Below are 23797 nucleotides of genomic sequence, written 5' to 3' on the forward strand. Positions count from 1 at the left end.
ATTTGATGAGACATTACTGTCATACTTTCCTTCATTTGTTTTGACATGATTTCTTTTAGCTCTCTTAACATATTTAAAAAAGTGATTTAAAGTGTTTGTGTAATAGGGCCAATCTCTGGGCTTTCTAAAAGATGGTTTCTTTTCTTCTTCTTTTTTTTTTAATAATTTTTTTATTTTTTAATAAACATTTAATGTATTTTTAGCCCCAGGGGTACAGGTCTGTGAATCTCCAGGTTTACACACTTCACTGCACTCACCATAGCACATACCCTCCCCAATGTCCATAAGCCCACCACCCTCTCCCGACCCCCCTCCCCCTAGCAACCCTCAGTTTGTTTTGTGAGATTAAGAGTCACTTATGGTTTGTCTCCCTCCTGATCCCATCTTGTTTCATTTATTCTTTTCCTACCCCCCAGACCCCTCACATTGCATCTCCACTTTTTCATATCAGGAAGATCATATGATAGTTGTAAAAGATGGTTTCTATTGATTGTCTTGTTTCCTATGTTGAGCTATGCTTTTTTATTTTTTTGCATGTGTCATATTTTTTTGGTTGTTGTTATAAACTGAACATTAATTTATTTATTAAAAGATTTTGTTGGGGGACACCTGAGAGGCTCCATTGTTATGTGTCTGCCTTCAGCTCGGGTCATGATCCCAGGGTCCTGGGATCGAGGCCTGCATCGGGCTTCCTTTCAGTGGGGAGCCAGCTTCTCCCTCTCATTTCCCCTGCTTGTGTTCTCTCTCTTGGTGTCTCTCTGTCAAATAAATAAAATCTTAAAAAAAATTTTTTTTTTATTTGTGGTGCCTGGGTGGCTCAATCATTTCAGTGGCTGCCTTTAGTTTAGGTCATGATCCTAGGGTCCTGGGATCAAGCCTCACATTGGGCTCCCTGATCAGCAGAGAGCCTGCTTTTCCTTCTCCCTCTGCCTACTGCTCTGCCTACTTGTGCACTCTCTCTCTCTCTCTCTCTCTCTAAAATAAATAAATAAATAAATAAATAAATAAATAAATAAAATCTTTAAAGAAAAAGGTTTTATTTATTTATTTGAGAGAGAGCATGAGCCTGGCGGGGAGGGGTAGAAGGAGAGGGAGAGGCAGACTCCTTGCTGATTAGGGAGGCCAGTGTGGGGCTCAATCCCAGGACTGTGGGATCATGACCTGAGCCAAAGGCAGAGACTTAACTGACTGAGCCTCCCAGGTACCCCTAAACTGGACATTTAAAATTATGTAATGTGATAATTGGGAAAATAGATCCTTCTTTTCCCCCAGGGTTTGTTATTATTGCTGTTTTCTGTTGTTCTTATTTTTATTGTTGTCATTTAAAGAATTAGTGACTTTCTTGAACTAATTTTGTAAAGTCTCTTCTTTATTGCGTGTGGCTGCTGAAGTCTCTGCTTGGTTAGCTTAATAGTCAGGTAATAATTGAATATAGATTTTCTTGAATGCCTGGAACGAGTGTCTCTCAGATTTTGCTAAGGGATTCTTTTGTGTGTTGGGACATACCCTAGTACTCATGCAGACAATTTACAATACTGCATTAGTCCTAACTTCCAGCTTGCCTGGAACCTCAGTGTTGTCAGAGGTGAAAACTTAAAGCTTCTAGTCTCCTCTGAGAATGTGTACAGCCCGTGGTATTCATATCAGTGTAGAATAGGCACTTGACAATTGGCTTTTTTTGATTGTAATGTAAGTACCTGATGTTAAGTTTTTGATTGCTGAGGAATCCATTTCAAAGACATCCATCTTGAATAAACACATCGCCAACCACATAACTAAATAAAGAAGGATACCCTTCTCATGAAGTTCCTTTTTTTTTTTTTTGGAAAGTTCTGGTTACCTAGTTAATCATTTGATTGCTGCTTGCGGTTTTCCTTCCTTTGCTTCAATTGCCACACTTACATTTTAAATTCACTGATAAGGAGTGAACCTGCTAAACCCTGGGCATCCCACCCTCAATTCCAATGAAGTCAGAACCAGGTCCATATACTTACTCTTTATCCCTCTCTCTATCCTTACAAACTCGCTGTGGGGTCATGGGCATGCCATGTACCCTTTAGAACTCATGAATAGTAAACCTTATTGTTTCAAAGTTCCCTGATAGTTGTTGCTGAGGTACATTTTATATTCATAATAAGAACTATAGGACTGGTCCAGCCGTAATATTTGCTGTGGCCTGGGAAATTCTGTGGGGACCTACCACAAATAGTGTGGGCCCAGGTGGTTCCCCACAGGCATTTCCAGTTGATAACATCACTATTGATAGGTTGAGACTGACTCTAAACAACCAATACACATTCACATAGCTGAAAGTTACTAAAATACTTATTTTATTGTTATCTTTATTTTTCGAGGTTACTGGTTAGCTGGGCAGCAGATTATGGGAAGAGGGCAAGTTCTGAGGCATACAAATAAGGGAAGGAAGTATGACCCATAGAAAAGAAAAAAAACTATTCTTGAAAAAGCCTAGGCATTGGACTTTAACTAGACAAATACTTTAAGTTTTCATCTATTTTTATCTTTATATTTACTTTATTGGGTGGTTTGGAGATGCTGTTTTGGCTATTCTGATGCCATTTTAACCTGGCTTTTCCTGCTTAGCATAATGTTCCTGAGATTTGCATTTTGTATATTAGTACCTCATTTTTATTTTAAGAATGCAATCTTAACTGGTTATTGTCAGTATGAAATTTTATTTGTTGAATTGTTAGATATGTTTTGGCCTGCTAGTTTTTTTTCAGTTAACTTTCTTTTTTTCACCAATTATATGGTTACATAATCTATTAATAGTAATATTTTGGTTTTCTCCCTTGTGTTATTTATACATGTACTCTTTCTTTTCATGTTGCATTGGGTCTCATCTGCCTAATGTTTTATTATGAAATATATTTGGTGCAGGAATCTGCAAAAACCTCTTGTGGGGTTTTTTTCCTGTTTCTGTTTACTCTTTACTCAGATATGGGTGTTGAATTTTATTGAAGATTATCCTTAGCAGTTACTGAGTTGATAACATGAATTTCTGTGGTAATCTGTTAATGTTAGAAACTAGTAATGAATTATCCATGAAGTTATGGGAAAAATTTCCTTGGTCAAGTTTTATTGTTTCTAAATATGCTCATTAATTTCCTTTGCAAATATTTTAATTGGGATTTTTGTGTTTATGTTCACAAGTGAGGTAAACTATAGGTTTATTAAGCTATTTTTAGCCTATCTTTGATATTGGTATATTACCTATATGAAATGTGTTGAGAAATTTCTTTATTATGAAGTATTGTGTTCATTGCTCAGATTTTTCAAAATTTAATATTTTTGTCATATTCACTTCAGATTGGGTAGAGATACCCTTTGTACTTCTTTCCAATCAATCTCTCCCTCCTCAGATGTGAATAATATCCTGAATTTCGTGTTCATTATTGTCAGGTTTTTATACTTGAATGGTATATTTATAAACCTAAAAGGTTGTAAAGATTTTTTTTTTTTTTGCAGGATTTCACATTTGCTATTTAGTTAGTGTATTTATTTTATTTATTTATTTTTAAAAGAATTATTTATTTATTTGAGTGGTGGCCAGGGAGAGCACAAGTGGAAGGGGCAGAGGGAGAGGAAGAGAGAATCTCAGACAGACTCCATGTGGAGTGTGGAGCTCAGTTGAGGGCCCAGTCCCAGGACCCTGAGATCATGACCTGAGCCAAAACCAAGAGTCAGACACTTAAATGACTGCGCTGCCCAGGCACCCTTAGTTAGTATATTTATGAAGAGCTGAGTTTCAGGAGCCAGTTAGTCTTGGTTTGAAATTCCTAACTATAATAATGAAATTTTCTATTTCTCTTTTCAGTTTTGTTAGTTTTTAAAAAAATGTCCTTTGAAGCATTGACTTTAGTGCCTATTTTTATCTCTTCTGACAAACTTTACTCTTGTATTATTATGAAATGACTTTCTTTTGCTAATATTTCTTGTTTGAAGTGAAGTCTGCCTTTTTTTTTTTTAAAGATTTTATTAATTTGACAGAGAGCGATCACAAGTAGGCAGAGAGGCAAGCAGAGAGAGAGAGAGGAGGAAGCAGGCTCCCTGTCGAGCAGAAAGCCCAATGGGACTTGATCCCAGGACCCTGGGATCATGACCTGAGCTGAAGGCAGAGGCTTTACCCACTGGCTCACCCAGGCGCCCGGAAGTCTGCCTTTTCTGATATTAATATAGCTACTCCAGTTTTCTTATGATTAATGTTTGTATAACTCCCTTCATCCTTTTACTTTTAACCTATTTGTGTCTTTATACTTTAAGCAGGTTTCTTTCCTATAGCAATCATATTGCAGGATCTTGTCTTTTTCTGCAGTGACAGTCTTTGTCTTTTAACTGGAGTGCCATTTACATGTAATTATCGATAAGGTTGAATTTATATTTAGTATCTTGGTATTTGGTTTCTATTTGTCACATTTGTTTATGTTTTTTTCCCTTCTTTACCTGCCTTCTTTTAATTATATTTTCTAGCATTTTATTCTGTTTTGGACTAATAGCTTATTTATCTCTTTATTGTTTTAGTAGGAGTTATGGAGTTTACATTGTGCTTATTTAACTTATATCCCTATAAATAATATGCCATTTCACATATGATATAAGATCTTTTACAGAAGTATATTTCCTTTCCTTTCTACCATCATTGTGTCATTATTAATGCATACATCATATCTATGTATAAAACAAAACATTATTAATTTTATTTAAACCATCCATTATATTTTTAAAAAATCTTTAAAAAGAGAAAATGTCTTTTTTATTTATGCACATTTTAAATCATTCTATTACTTATTTCCATTGTGTGCATTCAAGTTTTGATCTGATACCATTTTGCTTCTTCTCAAAGAATTTCCTTTAATATTTCTTGTAGGTTTGATGACAATGAACTTTTACACATTTTGTTTGCTGAAAAAGTAGTTCACTGTCAGTTTTGAAAAATATTTTTGCTGGATATAGAATTTTGTGTGGATGGTATTTTTTTTCATTATGGGTACTCTAAATTTCTTCCTTGTCTTCTGTACTACATAATTATGATAGGAAACCTGCAATGTTAGTTTGTGGTAATTAGCTGTTGGTAATTATTAGTTTCTTTGTAGTTAATGTTTCTCTGGATGCTTATAAGATTTTTTTCCTTTATTATTAGGTTTTATTAATTTTGATTATAATGTGGTTGGCATCATGTTCTTTATGTTTCTGCTTGGTATTCATGAAAATTTTTGCATCAATGGGTTTATAGTTGTCATCAAATTTGGAAAATTTTGGCCATTTTTTGTTCAGATATTTTCTGCTCCCTTCATACTACCCTTTCTGGGACTCTAATTAAATATTATGTTAGGCTGAGTATTAATTTTCTTTCAGTTTTTATTTCTCTCTGTGATTCATTTTATGTTGTTTCTATTGCTGTGTCTTCAAGTTGACAAATATTTTCCTCTATAATTTTACTCTGTTATTAATGCCACTCAGTGAAATATTTACTTCAGATAATGTTTTATCTAGATATTCCATTTGATTCTGTTTTTATATCTTACATTTGTTTCTCATTACATTTACATCTTTGAACATTTTAATATTTAAATTAGAAAATTTAAGATCCTTATCTGCTAATTCCAACATATCTATCATATCTAGGTCTTTTTCTAGTGATTTTTCTCCTGGTTGTGTGCTACATAATTATGCTTCTCCATGTGAGTAGTAAAATTTGATTGAGTGCTGAACATTTTACATTGTGGAATATAAGATTTTGTTGTCTTCCTCTAAAAGTGTTGGAGTTTGTTCAAATAGTCTGTTAAACTACCTGAAGATCAGCTTGATATTTTCAAGTATTATTTTAAAAATGTTGTTAAAGTCCTAAGAAGCATTTGCTCTAGAGCTAATTTAGAACTACTATTAATGTCTGCCTCTTCTGAGGTTTTTAATGAATGTACCACGTATTCAGCATGTCTGGTGGGAGAACTGATGATTCCTAGTCTTGTGTGAGCTTTGGGAATTGTGGTTAGAGCTCTTTGGTAATTGTTCTCCCCGCCCCGGGGAGGGTTAGTTTATCTTTGTCTGCCCTCATGGGTTTCACTACTGTAGTAACAGATTGGTATTCAGTCAATAACCCGAATACCTGATTCAGATTCCTGGAGCTATTTTTCTATGTTGTTCCTTCCTTTCCATACTATGCCTTAACAAATTCTACCCTCTTTGTCTTCCCCTTACTCCAATTTCTCTTTCTTCAACTTAGTGAGATACCTGGATTCTGTGTTGTTTCCCTCTATTTTGTGTTGTGGTCTGGAAATTGTGAAAGGCAGAAATATGGATTGATTTGCTTCTTAACCTATTTTGGTTTCCATTGTCTTAGTCAGTATAGTTGTGCACTGCTTATTGCCCAGTCCTAAAAGAGTTGCTCTTATATTTTGTCCAATTTTATAGTTATTTGTGATAGAAAGGCTGAAGTAGAAGCCAATGGCCTAAGTTGTATCTTTTTGATGAAGCAAAGAAAAGGTAATGTTTTAAAGCACAGTGAATGTTTTTTTATTGCTATTGATGTCATTAAAGTCTAGAGGAGAAATGGGCTGTCAAAAGTCATGTAATTGAATTGAATCCCCATTTTAAAGATGATAGAACTGAGGTGAGGAGGAGCATAGTAACTTGCCTGTAGATACCTGGTCTGTGACTTTGCAGTTTGGGCAGGAGCTGGGTTTCTTTATTTCTCTTTGTTGTTAGATGTTGTAGTGTGCTATCTTCTTACCACTTCAGCTGAATGAGAGTTTATCATAGCAATTAGCATTAGTAATGATAAAAATGATGTTAACAGTTATACTCATTAAAATTTAAAGTATACTCATATTCCTTCTTGCTTTGAGTTAGATTAAATTTTAGTTTTTAATATATCTTCCTTGTACAGCCATTGAATAGCAGTGTTTTACAAAATCTGTACCTATACCTAATTGTCTGATTAAACCTGATGTTATATCTATTGATATCAATAACTTAAAAAGCCATGAAATTGGAATAATAGATAAAATATTTTCATTGTAGCTTTTGTTTTATGTTTCCTATTTACTGCATAATATTTAGCTTAAATTTCTTTTATATATTCTTCTCTGATTAAATTACTGCAATTTTACTGCATTGAATAATATACCTCTATGATGTTAAAAACTGGCATTATTTTTATTGTTTTTTTTTCCTTCTTCAAGGATATATCTTTAATGGGGAAAGTGTGCTGGCACAAGCCATCTCAAGAGCAAGCAGAGCAAGGATTACAGATAAATCTTGAGGAACCTCAAATGGTAAAGTTTTTAATAAAAAATCCTCTTTGCTTATACTGAAGTAGTGGTTTGTCTCTTGTTGCTTGAATGCTTGCTTAGACAGTTAAAAACAAACAAACAAACAACCTCCCTTCACTCATTTTAGAGGTGTGTTTAACCGTATGAACATCTAATCCAATATCACATTGGAAGTCTTGGCTATTTTGGCTCACCGTTGCTGCCTATCATAGACCTTCTGAGCTAAGGCCTAAAACTCTTTCCAGAAGGGAAATATTTTAACAATTCCTCTGGCCTAGGCATTTATATTCAGAAAGTTGTTGAGGGTTAATTAAAGGTTGTTAGCTTCTAAGAAGCATCATCATATATTTTATTTAGCTAGAAAAAATTTTTTATAGCATTGATGAGGGAAAGGTTTGGTAGAGAAATAATGGATTGTTGGTGACAGAAATTTGTTTCAGAAGTAAAGATTCCTTTTCTTCTATCACTGGCAAAGTATTTATAGGATTCAAAGCAATTTGGAATACATTCCCTATGGATAGGACATGTCTCCCTGTGTATAGAAATCTACAGTTACATAAAAACAAACCATTGCACCATGATCATTTCCTTTATAAAGGATTTGTAAAATATTGTTACATAGCAAGCTCCTTTAGTTCCTGAAAATGAGTCCACATACATAAAAGATTCAGATTACATTTCATTTTTATCATAATATGTTATCATTAGAAAATATATGGAATCTTTCCACAAATGTCATGGATCTTATAATGTTAGAGTTTCTACAACTGATTGAACTACCAGGGTCTGAAATGCTTCTGGATTGAGACCATGCCTTTTTCTGCTTTGTATTCTTATCTCTTATCCCAGGACCCCACATGTGTAAGGCTAATATGTAGATATATCAATTTTGAAACCTTCCCACATATGCTTTGAACTTAAAACTGATATTTAGGGTAGCTTTCTCTAGGGAACACCATTTATAGGTAGATATCGAAACCACTGATATATAAGCTTCCAGTGGGTATAATAAACTGAAAATACAAGATTAGTCAGGTGTGGAAAAATAGAAATTCTTCATTAATACCATTTGACTTAAAACCATTTGCTGCATTCATGTAAAGTATAACAAAAGATACCATTTTTCAGGAAAATATGCAAAGGGCCCAATATCAGGTACTTGACTTAGACATCATTTTGACTCTTTAAAATAAAGATTTAAACAAAAATATTGATTTTTTTGTAATTCTGTGGGAATCATTCTCTCAGTTTTGACATTTACAAGCAATCACTGGACTTTTTTTGGCCACTGGCTTTTTTTTTTTTTTTTCATGAGATTTATTTATTTATTTTAGAGAGAGAAGGAGAAAGAGAGCGCATGTGTGCATGCATGGAGGGATGGGCAGAGGGAGGCAGAGGGTGTCTTAAGCAGACTCCAAACAGAGCATGGAGCCTGAGGTGGGACTTGATCTCATGACCCTGACATCATGACCTGAGCAGAGACCAAGAATCTGATGCTTAACTGACTGAATCACCCTGGCACTCCTGGCCACTGACTTTTTAAGTTAGAAAATACCTTTTAACTTGATACCTGGTCATGGTAAAAAGGCTCCTCTGTGATATCTTTCATTTCAGACACTCTGCCAGAGAGCAGAACTCTATCTGTCCATCCTACCTGTCCCTTAGGCTTCTAGAAGTTTACTGGGCTGATATTTATCTGGGGAACATTGGCTAACATACTGTCATCTGGTTGTGCCTGCATCCTACCCTCAGAGCATGGTGGTCTCACTTGTGAACATCTCAGTGCCACAGGTCAGAGATCTCTTAGTTCTTTGATGCAACTTATTTTCTTTAAGTACCTACCATTTCAAGTACAATAGTTTTTGAATCATCATGGAGAATAATTTCCTCACATACTTATTTAAAAAAAATCAAAGAGTTTATTTATTCATCCCTTTTCTTTCAACATGGTAGGCTTTGTTTTAGACATGGTTAATATAAAGATAGAAAAGACAGTTCATGACTTTGAGGAACTCATTTTATGGAGTAGACCAATATATAGAGAGACAAAGTACAATACTGCTTAATGAATATTCTAAATAAAGACTACATAGCAGAGGAAAAAATTGATATAATTTTCTTTCATTTATTCATTTACTTGTTCACAAATAATTGGAGATGGTATAAATGCACTAAGTTTTTGAGATATAGAGATAGGTAAGATATGATTTTTTTGTTTTCTTAGATTTTAAGTTTTAAAGTACTTAAACTTTCTGGTCTCAGGATGACTTTAAACTCTTTTTTTTTTTACAGTTTAAATATTCTTTTTAAAAAATTTTAAATTTAATTAATTAACATATAATGAATTATTTGTTCTATAGGTACAGCTCTGATACATCAGTCTTTATAATATCCAGTGCTTATTACATCACATGCTCTCCTTAATGTCCATCACCCAGTTGCTGGAGGATGCCTTTAAACTCTTGAAAAATATTTTAAGGATCCAAAGAAGTTTTTGTTTATATGGATTGTATCAATCAATGTTTACCATAATAGAAATTAAAACTGAGAAAAGTATAAAATATTTATCCATTCATTTAAAATAATAATAAGCCAATTACATATGAACATCGAACATAACATTTTAGAAAAAAAATCTCAAAAAATTTTAGCAGGAGCATTTTTTTGCGTATCTGTATAATACCTAGTTTAATAGAGAGCTAGAGTCTCATATCTGTTTCTACATTCAATCTGTTTTGTATGTTTTTTGGTTGAAATATAGTAGGTAAGCCTAGTCTCATACAGATTAAAAAAGGAATAATATTTTAACAACTTCTTAACAAAATTATGGCCATTATTCTTTATTAATATACCAAAACTCTACAAGTGGTAGTGTCTTAAAGATGAGTTGCAATGAGGCATCTGAAACAAGATAAAGTAACGTATTGTATATCCTTACATTAACATCCATTGGTCTACCTTGTTCTTTGAATGGCTCTTCAACCCCTGCATGCTTTTGTAAACTCACATGTTAATCATATGAAAAGTATTGGTTCACTGTTTTACCCACTACTGCTTTTCCATCATGAGTGCAAGCATCAACACAGTGAAAAAGGCAAGTAAGACTTGGTATTATTATGAAAATAGCTTTGAAATTTCAGATCCCCTGAAAGGGTCTCAAAGATTGTCAGGAGTCTGTGGACCACACTTTGAGTGCTTGTCTATTGGGAGTAGGAGAAAGAGGGTAAGAGAGTGAAGATTGGATTCAGGTTGTCTAGGTTCAAACAGAGCACTGCTACTTACTCTCACTGTGACCTTGGGTAGATTTCTTAACGTTTGAAAGTCTCATTTTCTTCATCCATAAAATGGGGTTGCAAACAGTTCTTGCTTTGTGGAGTTGTGGTGAAGATTAAGCTTAAATGAAATAATGCTCATGTATGTTGATGATTATGATTATGATAATGATTACTTAGACAACTACAATGCAGGCTGAAACAGAAGGAGGGCACAGGATACAGACACAATCTGTAAAGGTTTGGTGGCAAAGGGAAGGCTCGGCAGAGTCCTGAAGAGGGTCAGTTGCAGCTACAGGATTGTCACTGCCCTCTCCTCAAGCTTCTCTTTCTTTATTTTCTGTTTTGACGGGTGGTACCTTGATCTGTTCAGTCTCCCAAACCAGAATCGGGAGTATGTGTTGAAGCCAGGAGAAGAGAAATTGAAAAGAAAGGGAGTGATTCACATGCCAAAGCTATGGAGGATGGAATGAATGAGTTTATCATAGAAAGCACAAGGCCCATAACACACATCACCTGAGCATATCTGTTCTGCCATTTTATGAAAAATACTTTATTAAGCCCCCTTTTTACAATGAGGAGAATGAGGCTAAAAAGAATTAAGTAACGACCAAAATCACTCATCTATTAATTGAAAGATCCAGGATTTGAATAATGTCCCATCTAGTTATAATACTTTTACTCTTTTCATTGCACCATCCAATAAATAGTTTTATAGAAATATGAACTCCAGATTAAAGTTTCATTTTACAAACAAATTTCTTGGTTTAGCCATCCTTTTTGTATAATAAAGATAAATAGTATTTGATGCTGTATGACATCTTTATCCTTTATTTTACTTATTAGCAAATGAAAATGTATTGAAGAACAAAGTGATGCAATTGCATTTTCAAGTCATTCTCTAGAATTCAGACTTCTGTATAAATCAGACTGGTTTTATCCATCTGTTAATTTGAGGCAATGAAGCTTTAATTGCCAGTATTCCATAATCCCAAATAGTTTTGGTTTAAAATTGGGTAATATCAAAATATGGTTATAAAGATACTTTACCTAAGACTTGGTGAAATACAGATTAAATCAATGAGATATTTTTAAGGAACACAAAATAGTTTTAAGAGTAATATTTTGTGAGGGCTTTTCACTAGGGCTTACAATGGAGTGGGGATGTGTGGTAGTCTTCTCGAGGCCTCTGGGCCTCTGGGTCAGCTCTTCTTTGAGTACCTGAAGTCAGGCTTCTGGAAGAGCATCTAGTTAGCAGAAATCCCATTTCTCAGGACCGATGAGCCTCAGAGGTGAGATGTTTCAGTGGGCCTTGATTTTGCATGATTTTGTGGTGAAGTCAGGGTCAGATTGGTGTCTCATGGTTTCCTTAGAGTTGGTGCATAGTTACTGTGGGGTAGCTATATTTTTCTGAGACAAGAACCAGAGAAAATAATTTGCTAGGCTTTATATTGTTTTTAAGTCAATTTGAATTTCTCTTTTTAAATCTTCAGAAGAAATTTACCACCTTTGGTTAATTTTAATCATGCATTTTTATTATCATTTTGTGGTTAGAAAAAAGCACTGTGTGACTTAAAACTTTGGGAGGACCAATAAGAAGAACATTCTTGTACATTTATGTTTTCCCACAGAATATGCTTGAAGAACTTCCTAAAGCTATCTCAAGTATTTTCCAGCTTGAGCAAGAAGATATGTTAGAGTGGGGAGTCTCAGAAGCAGGAAGCACAGTATGTAAATCTCAGGAAACTCTGGAAGTTCGGCCAGCAGATGAATCGTCTTCGTTGAAAGACGAACAGCCCACAGGTGATTCCAAAGCAGCCAAACAGGCATCTTCAAAGGTAAAACACTATTTGTGTTTGAAAAAGTTATGATTTGTGTGGATGTGCAAGTGTGAAGAAATGGATCAGGCAAGGGCCATGGCGTGGAGGTGGATTCGCCCTGAAAAAAGGGCCTTCTACTTGTAAATTGCTCATTTGGGAAAAGGGGATATCTGTATATTAAGGGCTTTTTGTCTCAACCCTAATCACAATTCTGGGGAGAGAAGACATTTTTTTTTTAAAGATTTTTAAGTTATTTATGACAGAGGGAGATAGCAAGAGACAGAACACTGCTGAACAGGGAGCCCAATATGGGGCCTCAATCCCAGGACTCCCAGGATGCTGGGATCATGACCTGAGCGGAAGGCACACTCTTAATAACTGAGCCACCCAGGAAGAAGATACATTTTTAAGGAGGGAAGAAAACTCGGGGCTTTCAGAAACTGACCCAAAGTCCTCCCATTACCATCTTGAGGGAGTCAGTAACTGGAACCCAGGGAACAGAACTGGGTGAATTTTGTATGTTTTATAACTTTGCCCTGTTTGGGTTTATCCTAACCCTAAGTCTTTTCCTGTTGTGAGAATGTTTCTCAGATTTATTTTATCTATGTATAATTTAAATAACTTTTTACCATATCTGTATATTACTTTACTACTATTCACTTGGTACTTTTCTTTAATTTGAGTTACTTTTTGACTTTAATGAATTTATTTAAAATGGGTACATTTTATTAGGATACGGGGTGCCTGGGTGGCTCAGTGGGTTAAAGCCTCTGCCTTCAGCTCGGGTCATGATCCCAGGATCCTGGGATTGAGCCCCGCATCGGGCTCTCTGCTCAGCAGGGAGTCTGGTTTCTCCTCTCTCTCTCCCTGCCTCTCTGCCTATTTGTGATCTCTGTCAAATAAATAAATAAAATCTTTTAAAAAAAAGCCACTTTTCCCTGAACCACAAAATATTATCTTATTATCACCATGGATCCTCTCTCTAGCTGATTCAAATGGGAAGGTAAACAACCTTCCCTCTCCTTTTGGGTACCCTCTCCTATTAAAGACAGTATTCCTGCTATTTTTTCACCCACGTCAACTGGCTATTCTTTAACTTGGATCCAAAATTCCCAACTCTGAAACCTTGGGTTTATCTGTGACCTCCCCTCCCCTTGCCTTTAGCCCACAATGAGTCTCCAAGATCTAGATTACTCCTAACATTGTTGTTTGTAAGGTTTTCTTTCTCTTTTCTAGTTGCGTTCATCCACTTTGTTAAGTGTTTTGCATATATTATCCTACTTCTAAAAATAGATTTCTTAACAAGACTGTATTTGAATAAACTGTCATAAAGAATATAAAGAACTGGGGGGAGGAGTCAAGATGGTGGAGAAGTAGCAGGCTGAGACTACATCAGGTAGCAGGAGATCGCCTAGATAGCTTATCAAACCATTGCAAACACCTACAAATCCAGCAGGAGATCAAAGAGAAGAGGAACAGCAATTCTAGAAATAGAAAATTGACCACTTTTTGAAAGGTAGGACCGGTGGAGAAGTGAATCCAAAGCAACCGGAAGATAGACCGCAGGGGGGAGGGGCCAGTTCCCTGCAAACAGCAGAACAATGGAGCACAAAATAAGGACTTTTAAAAGTCTGCTCCACTGAGGGACATAGCTCCAGAGGCTAAACCAGGGTGAAGCCCATGTGGGGCCAGTGTGGCCCTAGGTCCCGCACCAAGGATCGGGGGTGTCTGAGTGTCGCAGAGCTTGCAGGTATTAGACCGGGGAAGCTGGCTACAGAGACAGAGCTGAGGAGTGAGCTCTCAGCTCGGGGTTACCTTGAACTGGTTGCAGGTTGGGTGAGCTTGGAGCGCAGGCAGAGGCTAGGGAGATGGGAGTGATTGGGCTCTTTTCTCTGAGGGTGCACTGAGGAGTGGAGCCCCGAGCTCTTGGCTCCTCTGGGCTGGAGACTGGGAGGCTGCCATTTTCATTCCCATCCTCTGGAACTCTACGGAAAGCATTCAGGGGACAAAAGCTCCTGAAAGCGAACCTGAGCAGATTACTTAGCCCGGCCCTTGGTAAGGGCAGTGCAATTCTGCCTGCGGCAAAGACACTTGAGAATCACTGCAACAGGCCCCTCCCCCAGAAGATCAACAAGAAATCCAGCCATGACAAAGTTCACCTACCAAGGAGAGCAGCAGAATTCCAGTGGAGGAGAAAGCAAAGCATGGAACACATGCCTTTCTTCCTATGATTCTTTAGTCTTGCAGTTAGTTTAATTTTTTTTTTGATTTTTTTTCTTCTGCCAAATTTTTTTTAACTTTTACCCTTTTCTTTTTTAATGTTTTTTAACTGGTTTATCTATCTATCTATCTATCTATCTATAGCTATATATTTTTTTCTTTTTTATATTTTTTCTTTATTTTCTTTTAAAAATAATTTATTTTATTTTATTTTTTTCTGAATGTCTTTTTATCCCCTTTTCTAATATATATATAATATCTAATATATCTAATATATATATTTTTTCTTTTTTATATTTTTTCTTTATTTTCTTTTTTTAAAAATAATTTATTTTATTTTATTGTATTTTTTTATGAACGTCTTTTTATCCCCTTCTCCCCTCCAACGATTTGGGGTCTCTTCTGATTTGGTTAAAATGATTTTCCTGGGTCTTTGCCACCCTTTCAGTATTTTATTTGCTTCTTCATATACTCTTATCTGGACAAAATGACAAGGTGGAAAAGCTCACCACAAAAAAAGAACAAGAGGCAGTACCAAAGGCTAGGGACCTAATCCATACAGACATTGGTAATATGTCAGATCTAGAGTTCAGAATGACGATTCTCAAGGTTCTAGCCAGGCTCGAAAAAGGCATGGAAGATACTAGAGAAACCCTCTCTGGAGAGATAAAGGCCCTTTCTAGAGACATAAAAAAACTAAAATCTAACCAAGTTGAAATAAAAAAAGCTATTAATGAGGTGGAATAAAAAATGGACGGTCACTGCTAGGATAAATGAAGCAGAAGAAAGAAATAGCGATATAGAAGACCAAATGACAGAAAATAAAGAAGCTGAGCAAAAGAGGGTCAAACAGCTACTGGACCACAAGGGGAGAATTCGAGAAATAAGTGACACCATAAGACGAAACAACATTAGAATAATTGGGATTCCAGAAGAAGAAGAAAGAGAGAGGGGAGCAGAAAGTATATTGGAGAGAATTATTGTAGAGAATTTCCCTAATATGGCAAAGGGAACAAGCATCAAAATCCAGAAGGTGCAGAGAACCCCCCCCCAAAATCAACAAGAATAGGTCCACACCCCATCACCTGATAGTAAAATTCACAAGTCTTAGCGACAAAGAGAAAATCCTGAAAGCAGTCCAGGAAAAGAAGTCTGTAACATACAATGGTAAAAATATTAGATTGGCAGTGGACTTATCCACAGAGACCTGGCAGACCAGAAAGAACTGCCATGATATATTCACTGCACTAAATGAGAATAACATGCAACCAAGAACACTATATCCATCTAGGCTATCATTGAAAATAGAAGGAGAGATAAAAAGCTTCCAGGACAAAGAAAAACTGAAAGAATTTGCAAACACCAAACCAGCTCTACAGGAAATATTGAAAGGGGTCCTCTAAGCAAAGAGAGAGTCTAAAAGTAGTAGATCAGAAAGGAACAGAGACAATACAGTAACAGTCACCTTACAGGCAATACAATGGCACTAAATTCATATCTCTCAATAGTTACCCTGAATGTTAAAGGGCTCAATGCCCCAATCAAGAGACACAGGGTATCAGAATGGATAAAAAACCAAAACCCATCAATATGCTGCCTACAAGAAACTCATTTTAGACCCAAAGACACCTCCAGATTTAAAGTGAGGGGGTGGAAAACAACACATCATGCTAATGGACATTAGAAGAAAGCTGGGGTGGCAATCCTTATATCAGATCAATTGGATTTTAAGCCAAAGACTATAATAAGAGATGAGGAAGGACTCTATATCATACTCAAAGGGTCTGTCCAACAAGAAGATCTAACAGTTTTAAATATCTATGCCCCTAATGTGGGAGCAGCCAGCTATATAAGCCAATTATTAACAAAATCAAAGAAACACATCGACAATAATACAATACAATACAATAATATAATAATAGTACACAAAAATACAATAATAATACAATAATACAATAATAGTAACACTCCCCTCACTGAAATGGACAGATCATCCAAACAAAGATCAACAAGGAAATAAAGGACACACTGGACCAGACAGACATCACAGATATATTCAGAACATTTCATCCCAAAGCAACAGAATACACATTCTTCTCTAATGCACATGGAACATTCTCCAGAATAGATCACATCCTGGGTCATAAATCAGGTCTCAACTGGTATCGAAAGATTGGGATCATTCCCTGCATATTTTCAGACCACAATGCTCTGAAGCTAGAACTCAATCTCAAGAAGAAATTTGGAAAGAACACAAATATATGGAGACTAAACAGCATCTTTCTAAAGAATTAATGGGTCAACCAGGAAATTAAAGAAGAACTGAAAAAATTCGTGGAAACAAATGATAATGAAAACACAAGGGTTCAAAATCTGTGGGACACAGCAAAGGAAGTCCTGAGTCAAAAATATATAGTGGTACAAACCTTTCTCAAGAAACCAGAAAGGTCTCAAATGCACAACCTAACCCAACACCTAAAGGAGCTGGAGAAAGAACAAGAAAGAAAGCCTAAACCTTGCAGGAGAAGAGAAATCATAAAGATCAGAGCAGAAATCAATGAAATAGCAACAAACAAACAAACAAAAAAACAATAGAACAAATCAACAAAACTAGGAGCTGGTTCTTTGAAAGAATTCATAAGATTGATAAACCCCTGGCCAGACTTATCAAAAAGAAAAGAGAAAGGACCCAAATAAATAAAATCATGAATGAAAGAGGAGAGATCACAACCAACACCAAAGAAATACAAACAATTATAAGAACATACTATGAGCAACTCTACGCCAACAAATTTGACAATCTGGAAGAAATGGATGCATTCCTAGAGACATATAAACTACTACAACTGAGCCAGGAAGAAATAGAAAACCCGAACAGACCCATAACCAGTAAGGAGATTGAAACAGTCATTAAAAATCTCCAAACAAACAAAAGTCCAGGGCCAGACGGCTTCCCAGGGGAATTCTACCAAACATTTAAAGAAGAACTAATTCCTATTCTCCTGAAACTGTTCCAAAAAATAGAAATGGAAGGAACACCTCCAAACTCATTTTATGAGGCCAGCATCACTTTGATCCCAAAACCAGACAAGGATCCCATCACAAAAGAGAATTACAGACCAATATCCTTGGTGAACACAGATGTGAAAATTCTCACCAATATACTAGCCAATAGGATTCAACAGTACATTAAAGGGATTATTCACCATGACCAAGTGGGATTTATTCCAGGGCTGCAAGTTTGGTCCAACATCCACAAAACAATCAGTGTGATACAATACATTAATAAAAGAAAGAACAAGAACCATATGATACTCTCAATAGATGCTGAAAAAGGAATCCATTTGACAAAGTACAACATCCCTTCTTGATCAAAACTCTTCAAAGTGTAGGGATAGAGGGCACATACATCAATATTATCCAAGCCATCTATGAAAAACCCACTGCAAATATCATTCTCAATGGAGAAAAACTGAAAGCTTTTCCGCTAAGGTCAGGAACACGGCAGGGATGTCCGTTATCACCACTGCTATTCAACACAGTACTAGAAGTCCTAGCCTCAGCAATCAGACAACAAAAAGAAATTAAAGGCATCCAAATCGGCAAAGAAGAAGTCAAACTATCACTATTTGCAGATGATATGATACTATATGTGGAAAACCCAAAAGGCTCCACTCCAAAACTGCTAGAACTTGTACAGGAATTCAGTAAAGTGTCAGGATATAAAGTGAATGCACAGAAATCAGTTGCATTTCTCTACACCAACAAGACAGAAGAAAGAGAAATTAAGGACTCAATCCCATCTATAATTGCACCCAAAGCCATAAGATGCCTAGGAATAAACCTAACCAAAGAGGCAAAGAATCTATACTCAGAAAACATAAAGTGCTCATGAAAGAGATTGAGGAAGACACAAAGAAATGGAAAAATGTTCCATGCTCCTGGATGGGAAGAACAAATATTGTGAAAATGTCTATGCTACCTACAGCTATTTACACATTTAATGCAATCCCTATCAAAATCCCACCCATTTTTTTTTTCAAAGAAATGGAACAAATAATCCTAAAATTTATATGGAACCAGAAAAGACCTTGAATAGCCAAAGGAATATTGAAAAAGAAAGCCAAAGTTGTTAGCATCACAATTCTGGACTTCAAGCTCTATTACAAAACTGTCATCATCAAGACAGTATGTAGTGGCACAAAAACAGACACATAGATCAATGGAACAGAATAGAGAGCCCAGAAATAGACCCTCAACTCTATGGTCGACTAATCTTTGACAAAGCAGGAAAGAATGTCCAGTGGAAACAAGACAGCCTCTTCAATAAGTGGTGTTGGGAAAATTGGACGGCCACATGCAAAAAAATGAAATTGGACCATTTCCTTACACCACACATGAAAATAGACTCAAAATGGATGAAGGACCTCAATGTGAGAAAGGAATCCATTGAAATCCTTGAGGAGAATACAGGCAGCAACCTCTTTGACCTCAGCTGCAGCAACTTCTTCCTACATACATCGCTAAAGGCAAGGGAAGCAAGGGCAAAAACGAACTATTGGGATTTCATCAAGATCTAAAGCTTTTGTGCAGCAAAGGAAACAGTTAATAAAACCAAAAGACAACTGACAGAATGGGAGAAGATATTTGCAAATGACGTATCAGATAAAGGGCTAGTGTCCAAAATCTATAAAGAGCTTAGCAAACACAGCACCCAAAGAACAAATAATCCAATCAAGAAATGGGTAGAAGACGTGAACAGACATTTTTGCAAAAAAGACATCCAGATAGGCAACAGACACATGAAAAAGTGCTAGACATCACTCGGCATCAGGGAAATACAAATCAAAACCACAATGAGATACCAGCTCACACCAGTCAGTATGGTTAAAATTAACAAGTCAGGAAATGACAGATGCTGGTGAGGATGCAGAGAAAGGGAACCCTCCAACACTGTTGGTGGGAATGGAAGCTGGTGCAACCACTCTGGAAAGCAGCATGGAGGTTCCTCAAAAAGTTGAAAATAGAACTACCCTATGAACCAGCAATTGTGCTACTTGGTATTTACCCTAAAGATATAAATGTAGTGATCCGAAGGGGCATGTGCACCCGAATGTTTATAGCAGCAATGTCCACAATAGCCAAATTATGGAAAGAACCTAGATGTCTATCAACAGATGAATGGATAAAGAAGAGGTGGTATATATATACAATGGAATTGTATATACTATGTATATACTATGCAGCCATCAAAAGTAATGAAATCTTGCCATTTGCGACGACATGGATGGAACTAGAGGGTATCATGCTTAGTGAAATAAGTCAATCTGAGAAAGACAACTATCATATGATCTCCCTGATATGAGGAAGTGGACATGCAATTTGGGGGGTTTGGGGGTAGGAGAAGAATAAATGAAACAAGATGGGATCAGGAGGGAGACAAGCCATAAGTGACTCTTAATCTCACAAAACAAACTGAGGGTTGCTGGGGGGAGGGGGGTCAGAAAAGAGGGGTGGGGTTATGGACATTGGGGAGGGAATGTGCTATGGTGAGTGCTGTGAAGTGTGTAAACCTGGCGATTCACAGACCTGTACCCTTGGTGATAAAAATACATTATATGTTTATAAAATTTTTTTTAAATAAAAAAAAGTTAAAAAAAAAAAAGAACATAAAGAACTTGTCCAAGTACAAATATCTAGTTAGGTTTTAAAAGCAAGACTTGAACTGAGATGGTCTAATTCTGGACCCTTTACTCTTTACCTCTTTGCAACAGTGCTCTTTCATAACAATAATTAACAGATGTCTGGCTAAGTTCAAATGGAAATTCTCCATTACAATAATGACTCAGGATAGAGTGGTCCTCATGATACTAGAAGGAATGGTTGGACAAGAAAGACTTGGGAGAATGGATTAAGAGAGCTCTAAACCAGAACCAGAAATGTTTCAAGAGGGCAAGAAGAGAAAACCATCAAAGACTTGATGGTGTATTTTTTTGGCATAGTGTGAGACATGTTAGTAATGCCATAGAAAGGCAGTAGTCCTGTGACTTGTCCCACCAAGTATCTTGTATTTATTTGCGTTGACATGTCGAGATCAGTTATAAACCATGAACTTTACTTTGGATATCTGAAGGCATAAAATTAGTCTCTAGCATCTCTGGTACAAGAATGAGGAATAATATACTCCAGCAAGCCAACCCGACTGGGGGAACAAGCAAATGGAACTAGCACAGAGGTGTGTTAAAGGAGTAGTGCAGGACTTCCACTGCTCAGATATATGCCAGAAGGTCTCATTCAGCAGAAAAGCAGATAATTTGATTAGTTTTTATGACCATTTCTATTCTAAGAAGCTCATTAGTATAATAAAAATTGTTAGGACTCTCTCCTTAGTCATGAGCAACATGACTTAGATAAATTAAATAAAAAAGAGAAATGAGGTAATGGTGTCCGTGAAGAAATGACTGACACTAGGGCCTGCAAGAGGATTGTTGAACATTTTAGGAGGGAAACGGGTAAAAGTCCGTAAAAATATAGATATTACATGTCTTGGGATTCTAAATGGAAGGAGGTTTAGGAGATGCAGGATGCCCTAAATCTCCTCAGATTCTCACAAAAATAGGATGCCTGGGTTGCTCAGTTGGTTAAGCAACTGCCTTTGGCTCAGGTCATGATCTTGGAGTCCCAGGATCATTGGGCTCCCTACTCAGTGGGAAATCTGCTTCTCCTTCTCCTTCTCCCTCTGCTTGCCTCTCCTCCTGCTCTCTCTTTCTCTCTCTCTGTCAAGTAAATAAACAAAATCTTAAAAAAATTCTCACAAAAACAGTTATAAATGATCTATGCATTCAGAGTTTTAAAGATACATAAAGATGAAAGAAGAAATAGACATTTACAGATAAACATGAAAGTTTCAAGTGGTTATAATAATTATATCAAAATGCCTAAGATCCAGAATGGGTTGAGAACTGTGAATCATGCTAAGAATAAAAAATTATTTTTTTTTCAAATTAGTTTAAGAGCAAAGAGAGAAAAAAGGAAGGATAACCCCATCATTATGGATGAATGGTGTGAAGACAACATATGACAAAGCTGCCTTAATTTAATTTTGAAAAAAGGTTGAGGTTTTAAGTAAACAGAAATATGACAAAGAGAAAAGGAAGCTGGTAAACTTGTACTTTGCTTCTCATAAACCTGACAAGGAGAATAATCTTTAGTTAGAAAGAAGGGGAAAAGAAGTGATAAAAGAAACTTGAAGCCCAAGATTGGTAAAAGATTTTAAGAGTAACTTAAGTTCCTGAGCCTGTCAGCTCAGACAGATGGGTTGAAGCCTGTTGTGCCCCTGTCCGCAGCAGTTTTGAGGACAGGCTGTAGTGGGAGGGGAGCTCAAAGCCTGGGGTCTGGCAACTGCAAATCTGAGATTGATCTTTTTAAGGATAAGGGTTATGGTTTCTGTAATGTATGCATTGATCAGATGACAGAATTCTGGAATGATAAAATGACTCATTAAAAGAGCTGTGAGAACTTTAGAAGAACCCCTTATATACAGCTTATAAGAGGAAGCAGTCTCGCTTGGAGCCAGCATGGGTTTCTTAAGGACAAACCACAGAAGACCAACCTTATTTCTTTTTTAGACTTACTGGACTGAGTGTCAGAAAAGTATCAGGCCTGGAGTTCAATGAAAGGCTATCATGGTGAAGAGCTTGGCCTACAAGAAAGCTCATTAAACATTAGTTATTGTTATTAGCTTTTGGATTTCAGCAATCCATTTATACAAGCCTCCCAATGATGGTTTCGTAGACTAGACTGCAATCAGGTGAACTGCTAGACAGATTTGTAATTAGTTCTGCAAATGATGCAAATGATGCACCAGTCCCTGGTGGACTGTGAGAGGGCTGAGTCCATTGTAGCATATTTCCTAATAATTTGAATGAGAATATGAGAATTGTATTGGTAGATAACATCCAAATGTCATTGATAAGGTTTGGTTGTCAAACCTCAGATGAAACTTAATTGGAATAAATATGTCTATGGTTCTGCCCTTGGGTCCAGAAGCTAATTGCCTAGATATGGGATGACATGACTCAGAGCAAATGTGAAAGACTTCAGAGTTTTATTTAGGCCATGATTTTGTTTTGTGAGGGGAAGACAAGTGTAATTATCATAGTTTGCGCTGATTGATGAATACTATAAAAGACGATCATCTTTCTCCTGGCTGATCAGATCCCATCACACCTCACATGTCGTGTTCAGATCTGGGTTTACAATCCCAGGAGCAAAAAAGACAAAATGGAGACCATTTGGAAGAGAGCATTCAAGATGACAAAGCACAGTACTTCAGAAACACATCATATAGGGTAGAGTTGAAGGGACTGCATGGTTTATTTGGGGGAAAAGTAGGCCCAGGAGAGTCAGCTGTATTCAAATATTTGATTGCCAGTCAGATGGAAGAAGCTAGACTGTACCTGTATGATCCTGAGGTTTGAATTGAGACTGGTGGATGAAAGTTGTTAGGCTCTATAACAAACAAACAACTGGAGGACTTTCAGAGAGAAAGTGGCTGCCTTTGGATATATCGAAGTCCTCCATTCCCCACCATGTTCAAGCCAGGATGGATGACCATTTGGTGGAGAAACTGTAAGGGAAATTCAAACGTTAATGGGGTGGTGAGATAGAATGGTCTGTACTCTGAGCTTTCCTTACTCATCATCACTTCTTCACCTAAGAAATCACAATAGCTCTCTCCTTTCTACCGCTGGGAGCCTAAACCCTCTACCTAATTTATAAAAACCTCCCTTTATCTGGCCTTCTTCAATTTTTCAACCATATCTCTGCATTTCCCAAGGAAAGCCTCCCTGCTTTCTTCCTTAAATCTAGTCTTAAAAAAAAAAAAAAAACCAAAAACCAAAAACCAAACCAAACCAAAACAAAAACCCAGAACATCCCACAGAGAAAATATATTTTGATGACCTCATACCATGAATTCTGCAAATTTTCTAGGAAATCTAGGAAAATGATACTCTTAATACCTGTAATGATTAAAAGACAATTATTTAAGAGACAGAAATGCGTTTGATTTTCCCCAAGCAGTAGAAATAGAATAACAGTACAACTGTAAGAAGTACAAATTGGTAAACTTTGCTCAAAACAGTTATATAAAGCATTAAAGTTCATTTTGGCTTCTGCTTGCAACCAGTCATGC

At 36.4% G+C, this 23797-nt stretch overlaps 1 protein-coding gene across 2 annotated transcripts in view; it reads left to right on the forward strand.

Moving 5' to 3' along the window:
* Window positions 1-23797, forward strand: part of TTC6 (tetratricopeptide repeat domain 6) — a 228482-nt gene that overhangs the window by 67612 nt on the left and 137073 nt on the right. For both annotated transcript variants that reach the window (XM_013046238.2, XM_045067622.1), the window contains exons 3-4: window positions 7200-7292; window positions 12193-12399. In XM_013046238.2, the coding sequence (XP_012901692.1) occupies window positions 7200-7292; window positions 12193-12399 (300 nt within the window). The remainder of the gene's footprint in view (window positions 1-7199; window positions 7293-12192; window positions 12400-23797) is intronic.

This window comes from Mustela putorius, unplaced genomic scaffold (genome assembly GCF_011764305.1).
Source record: "Mustela putorius furo isolate JIRA1106 unplaced genomic scaffold, ASM1176430v1.1 tig00003898_pilon_pilon_pilon, whole genome shotgun sequence".
In the NCBI taxonomy this organism is placed as follows: domain Eukaryota; kingdom Metazoa; phylum Chordata; class Mammalia; order Carnivora; family Mustelidae; genus Mustela; species Mustela putorius.